The sequence below is a fragment of the Solanum dulcamara genome, chromosome 5 (genome assembly GCF_947179165.1).
Source record: "Solanum dulcamara chromosome 5, daSolDulc1.2, whole genome shotgun sequence".
In the NCBI taxonomy this organism is placed as follows: domain Eukaryota; kingdom Viridiplantae; phylum Streptophyta; class Magnoliopsida; order Solanales; family Solanaceae; genus Solanum; species Solanum dulcamara.
The window spans coordinates 881,179-887,971 of NC_077241.1; the positions used below are offsets into that span (position 1 = coordinate 881,179).

At 36.0% G+C, this 6,793-nt stretch overlaps 1 protein-coding gene across 2 annotated transcripts; it reads right to left on the reverse strand.

The window, feature by feature from the left end:
• Window positions 1-657: 657 nt before the first annotated feature.
• LOC129888655 (auxin response factor 9-like) lies at window positions 658-6,587 on the reverse strand. Of its 2 annotated transcripts, none has more exons than XM_055963607.1 (15): window positions 6,169-6,587; window positions 5,971-6,080; window positions 4,731-4,826; window positions 4,359-4,415; window positions 4,096-4,248; window positions 3,911-3,995; window positions 3,699-3,789; window positions 3,447-3,611; window positions 3,013-3,126; window positions 2,815-2,887; window positions 2,573-2,726; window positions 1,879-2,462; window positions 1,591-1,778; window positions 1,167-1,304; window positions 658-965 (listed from the first exon to the last, which is right to left on the reverse strand). In XM_055963607.1, exons 1-14 carry the CDS (start codon window positions 6,230-6,232, stop codon window positions 1,187-1,189), a joined length of 2,052 nt encoding a protein of 683 aa, XP_055819582.1. In that variant the 5' UTR covers window positions 6,233-6,587; the 3' UTR covers window positions 658-965; window positions 1,167-1,186. The 2 variants fall into 2 exon arrangements, with proteins under 2 accessions (XP_055819582.1, XP_055819581.1); XM_055963606.1 differs by having other exon boundaries at window positions 5,971-6,086; window positions 6,169-6,586.
• Window positions 6,588-6,793: the final 206 nt, after the last annotated feature.

Here is a 6,793-nt window from a genome sequence, read left to right on the forward strand (position 1 = left end):
ATATATATATATATATAATATACAAATATATCATTTTGATCATCTTGGTAAGTAAATTTGGTCGAACCATACATATTGGTACGTTTCCCTAGAAAATATTTGCTGGTTAAAATTGAATAAAAGAATATATAAAATCGAAGCATAGTTGGATATACATTTTAGATGGAAAAATATTAAAGATGTGTAAACTTGAAATATGTCTCAAATAAGTTCTTAAATATTTACTTGATTTGTTGCATCAGAAGGGGAAAAGAGTAATAGATAGCAAGGGCATCTGGTGTTCAATATTCATATTAAGATCCGATTAATTCAGATTTCTCATCATATTAGATTCATTTAGAGGAACTGCTCCTTGCTAATGATTTTTTTCATACTCAGAACATAATACCAAGATCTCTTATGATACCCATATTTTCATTTGAATTAATATTAATATAGACATCTCATAAAACTTTCTGACGAAGCAATGTCAGAAGACACCGATTGAGGCAAGGTATATTCGTCCTTAACTAGGCCGAGACACAAAAGAGGATGACACATTGCATTTCTAGATGCAAGAAAGAAACAAGACAACTACAAAGACGTCGTGTTTACACCAAATCATATATATAAATTTGCCATGGTTAAGTAACGAAATGAGGTGAGAACACATTTAAATCAACCAAATTTAAGCGATAAACACGTATATATAGAATATACGTCGCATATACTTATTGATTTTACACAAACACTCAGTGTAAGTAAGTTTTTCCTGTTGCACAACCCCACTTGAATAATTACAGCTAAAGAGATACAACAATCAAACTTCCACCAGAATCATTAATTACACATACACAAGCTTCTAATACTAACTCCTTCACTAAATTGATGCAGAAAGATTCAACTCTATGCTTGTTGTCAAGCTTATCCAACAAGACGACATAGAGTCTCGTCCTCTAAGCATTATTATTGAAGATTGCAGATACCTGTTGGAAGTCAACAAGGCGATTATTATTCACATTAGAAGAGAAGCAAACAAGTGAATGAATTATTTAGGAAATTAAGATCACAATGAGAAAATGCGATCAAGGACGAAATAGAGTTTTTGCTCCGGACAGATTTAAGTAGTGTAGCTTATGAGAGATTTTAGTAAAAATGATTCAATTTAGAAAGAGGCAAGTTGCAACCTTTATTCTCTTCCAAATTTTCATGTTGAAACAGTTGTTTCATTTTCTAAACAAGACGGCGATTTGATTCCTGCATTGAAACTTTTCATGTCTTGACTAGAACAAATGAAGATCCTCTTCGCAACGTTGCAGAACTCTCTGCGATAAAAGTAATTGAGCACTATATTATGATATGCAAAGTATTAGAGATCTTATTTGTAGATATAATTCACGGGCAGAGCAAGCTTATGAGTTTACAGGTCACGTGAACCCTATCGTGTTAACAAATCCACTAAATATTTTGTAAATATTTGATGCAAACTAAGTATTATTATTATATATTAACTTGAGCTCATCGGAGAAACCCATAAACTTCAAATACTGGATTCGCACATGAGCTATTTACTTTTACTTTTAAGTTGTAAATGGAGAAAGAAACACTTACGGCCAAGGATGATCGCCCATAAGCATCATATCACCTTCATCATCTGTAAAAACAATCTCCCATTTATTTCGTGTGTGGAGCTCTTCCTGGATATCGAACATCTCTTCGAGTTCTTTTATGAGCTCATCGTATCCACTCAGTTTTGTTAAATCCACAGCACGTCCCACAGCTATTCCTTGCATTTGAACCTTCTCAAGGGATTCATATAATTTTTATTTCTATTGATGTCTTTGGAGTAGTAACGAACGTGTAAAAATGCAATTTACTTTCTCGTTTTGGTTTTCGTACCTTGGTGCGACTTCTGGTGGAAGAAATCTGCTTGATGTGAAATTCCTTTGGTGGCGGATTCAACTGCTCTTGTTTCTGATCTTCGGAATCTCTTGAAAGGCCAGAGCTGTCTTCTGAATCACCAGCAGAAGTCTTGTTTCCAGAGCACCCTTCAGCAGAGCCATCGGAATTGTTGGCTGGTTTTAGAGGCGGGCACTCCATAACTGAACCGAATGAGGGACATTTCAAGTCAATACCAAACAATCTACAGGATGTAATTGTATCACATTTTCTCTCATCGTCTAGACTAGGAAGCAGGAGATCATTCTGCTTTCTGAATTGTGAGGACGCAAAGCTTGGAAAAGCAGGCCGAGATGAAGCACTTTTACTGGCTTCTGTCTCATCCAAAAGCATATTCAAAGAAGCATTCACTTTAGAAGCTGACCAAATTCCATCTACACGAGCCTTAAAAGTACTGTTAGTGGTAGTTGTATTTGATTGTGAAGTATGCAAGGAAAATGGATTATCACCACTTTGTCCTTCAACAACAAGGTTAAATTGCGGTGAAGGAATCCAAACGGCTTGTGCAGCTGCGGGAGCAGGTTCTAGCAGGAATATAACAAGAGAATAATAATCAAGAAAATGCAAATAGAAAAGCACGACGACTAAAAAAGTATAAAACCATGCCATGGATTATGAATTTGCTTGTTTCCACCTGAAGCTTTGGGTTCGTTATGTGCTCGATGCCTTTTATTCTTCACTCCCATTGGCTGAATGAGAGGAGTAGTGACTGATGCCACAAATGGTTCGATGTCCCAAGGAGAAACCCTGTCAGGTCTTGAAACAGATGCAGATTCATCCCATTGAACCTGGGAAAACGGAAGAAAAATGATGAAATTTTAAATCAATCCAAATGTATTGATTCAATCAATGTCGACAACAACCAACTATATCAACCTTCAATGATCGCCATTTAGAATCTTTCCACTGCGAAGAACTATCTTCAACTCCTACTATGGTGCCTGTAAATCTGGGAATTACGAAGGAACAACCAAAGAAAAAATATAATAGAGATCAGAACTGCAGCACATTGTGCAACTTTATATGGCAGAGAAACATCTCGTTCGAGCTTCAATAAAGTTGATATTTTACCACCTTTTTTCAGGGCTCTCTTCCCCTTCAAAATGCATCTTGAATCTCATGCCAACTGAATACTGATGATTAACAGCCTCAAGATATTTGTTTAGGCCTACGATAAACTGACTTGTTCTGAAGATTTTCCACACACAATATTGAGAACATAGGCAACATTTAGCATGTTCTCCAGAAAAAAAAATCTAATTTCAACATTGCAGAAAGGTTATAAAAGGGCAGTCCGGTGCACTAAGCTTCCGCTATGTACGAGGTCCGGACCACAAGGGTCTTTCGTATGCAGCCTTTCCTTGCATTTCTGCAAGAGACTGTTTTGCACAGCTTGAACCTGAAAGTCACATGGTAAAATTTTTACCAATTACGCCAAGGCTCCCCTTAATTGAAGAAAGGAAATCTAAAAGTTCAATGTTTTAAGAACAGAGATACATAAGAGAAACCTCGGTTTGTAATAAACGACAAACATGGTCTGGGTCGCAACAGCGTGAGATGCAGTAGCTAACACTCCTAGGTGCATGCTCTGACTTGAAATCACTGATTGTGGCATTGAGCTCGGTTGGCGAACAAGCCTTCTAATCCCTATTCGAACTTCACCTTCTTTACTCCTACACAACATAATGAATAAATAGTGATAATCATGATGTCTATGATAGATTTAAATCGCAATAGACAAACAAGCACCAGAGATAAACCTCAAGAATACAAAAGAATCCCCTGCAACTAATCTCTTTGAGGAAACAAAGGTACTCCACCCTGTGGTAAGCAAATGCCTCCGGGGTTGGCCTGTTAATCAAGAATCAAGAGTGAGTCCTTGGGCCATATAACAATTTGAAAAAGTTTCATCCATATCATCTTTTTGTTGTAGGCAAACAAAATTGGACACTACGAGGTGTCAAATAATTACCTCTAAATATATGTTTAAAGTGCCACTCGAAACCATGAAGGTCCTTGGCAACCAAAGCCTGTGCTGGAATCTGTTGCGTCATGTCCTGCATGAAAAACATCACATCACAAGATTGACAGGTAGTGCATCACTTTCTCAAAGTGGACAGACTATAGAATGTAACAACAAAGGATCAAGTATATTACCAGGGGAGGCAGGCATTCATTAGCATGTTTCCTGAGAATGGAAAATCCACCATGAGTGCTCGTATCGGATGCAGTTAGAACCTTGTAGAAGAAATGAACTTTGGGCCTCGGAGGCTCAGGAGGGGATGGATCTGGACTAGTTGGCTCAACTTGCTAAATCGGATGAAATCAATTATACGCAAATTGATCACCAGAACATAAAAGAGCAAGTGAACAAAACATGGTTTTGAACAAGCAAGAAAATAGGTTCTTTAAGAACTTACATCTGCTTCTGGCAACAAAGTAATCTGGGCATAAACCTCATCAGTATCTTGCTCAGCCTACAATAATTTTCCATGTAAAAGTCCTAATCAAAACTCCTTTTTCATCTAAATCCTAAAGACAACTACAAAAAAGAGTTGGAATTAGCTACAAACTTCGTCGCAGATCTACGTATAAACAGCTCGTAGCTAGCAGAATATTTTGATAATCAGTCCTAATCCGCCAGTAATCCTAATTAGCGATGAATTTTGTAGTTCAGCTACAAAATTTGTTTGTTGCTAATTCTTGTTCTTTTAGTAGTTTATATGTGCATGAAACCAAAGCTCAAAAACATTATTTTTAACTAAGAAAATGGTGAAAGTGCAGCTAATTACCAGAAGTTGAGTGTGAAGAACGCGGCAAAGGATTTTCGATTGCAGATTGAACATTGGTATTCTCTGATTCAGCTCCTGATTCGTTGATGCCTCCAACTATTCATACCACAAAATCAAACCCACAAAACGAACAACAATAACAAATATAACTATCCACCAAAATACTAACTATAAAAGAAATCCAATAATTGACCAACTTGAACATCATAAACAAAGGGGATCCACGATTTAAACATTCTGGTGTTTGAGTTCGAAATTCTACCACAACTTGTTCAATTTACTGAATTCGAAATATATTACTTATACTTATTTGGCAAATCTTTTAATATATACAGGGTTCTGAGCAAAAATTGTTGGTTTAGACTTTAAATCAACACATAACTTATGCACTACATCCGATTTTTTTTTTTGGTTTCCCACCCAATGTCCAGTTGTGGTACCCCAATAAATCTGAATTCTCCCTGGAAAGTTTGATAAAGAGCTTCCTAACAAAAACGATTCCATATTCAGCAAAGCTCGAACACGAGACCTCTGGTTAAGTACGAAAGGAGTATGTATCACTCCACCATAATCCTTATTAGTTCCACCTTATTTAAAACCAAATTAATACCTATATTGCACGCATTGGGGCCACTAAATCTGGATCCACACTGGAAAGTCCGATAAAGTGTTTCCTAACAAAAGATACTCCGTACTAACAGTCTAACAAAGTTCGAACATCGGACCTCTTGTTAAGCATTAAAAGAGTACATACCACTCCACCAAAATCCTTGTTAATTCCGCCACCGGTTCTAAACCAAACTTGAAACAAATTAATACTGCCCGCATTGGGAAAACTAAATCTAGATTCAAGCCGGAAAGTCCAATAAATGCCTACTAACAAAGGCAACTCCTTACCCAATAAAGCTCAAACACGAGACTCTAGTTAAGTAAAAAAAAGAGTATTTATCACTCCACCACAATCCTTGTTAATTTTGCCACCGATTCAAAACCAAACTTGAAACAAATTAATACCTATACTACCCGCATTGGGACCACTAAATTTAGATTCAAGCCGGAAAGTCCGATTAATGCCCGTAACAAAGGCAACTCCTTACCCAATAAAGATCGAACACAAGACCTCTAGTTAAGTAAAAAAAAGAGTATTTATCATTCCACCACAACCCTCCTTAATTCCGCCACTGATTCAAAACCAAACTTCAAACACATTAGAAACAAAAAGAACAAAAAAAAAACATACTTGTTCCATGTGACCTTGTGGGAAATAATAAACCCTTTCTTCATTTTTTGGAACATTCACTAATGGACCTGCACACAATCTCCATAACTCTGGGTACAATTCATCTTCACCTGAAACTTTTTCCACAACAAATTCAAAAGTAAACATTTTTACAAAAAAAAGCTGAATTCTTTAATAGTACCAAAAAAAAATACACACCTTCAGCTGAGAAATTGTGTTGCTGATGCATCTGGTTTGACATAAAATACCCTTTAGTCGCCATTAAAATGGAATTCTTTATAAAAAAATTCTTAAGCTTTTTGTAGGCTAAATTAACTGCATTTCTCTACATGGGTAGCAATTATTTTTGGCTAAAAAGTTTGTATCTTTGTCGCAAATGAATATTAGATACAATTTCAGAATTAGGAACTCTAAATCTTGCATTTACACAAGAATAAATTTCTTATTAACAATAAATAGAGTTAAAAAAATAAAAATTAATTGCATATTTGGAAACCCTTTAAAACGGACGACTTAAAGCTGAAAACTTTTCTAATTCTTCCGCCGGTAACGGAAGCTGCCGGTGATCGGTTATAGTAACCGGCCGTTCAAAACAGAGCTGCTTTTTTTTCCGCTGTTTCAGAGAAGTAAGACATACAATGTATAATTTAAACATGTGTTTGGTTTAAAATTATATATAAGTGCTTGGAAAAGAGTGTGAGGGTAGTTTTGTCAAATTGAATATTTTATTCAAATTATGGTAGTGCTTGACTGCTTGTCAAAGTATTATTTTTTTCAGAATAGATAAAACCGTTATGATATTTATGTGCTCATAACTAAATAC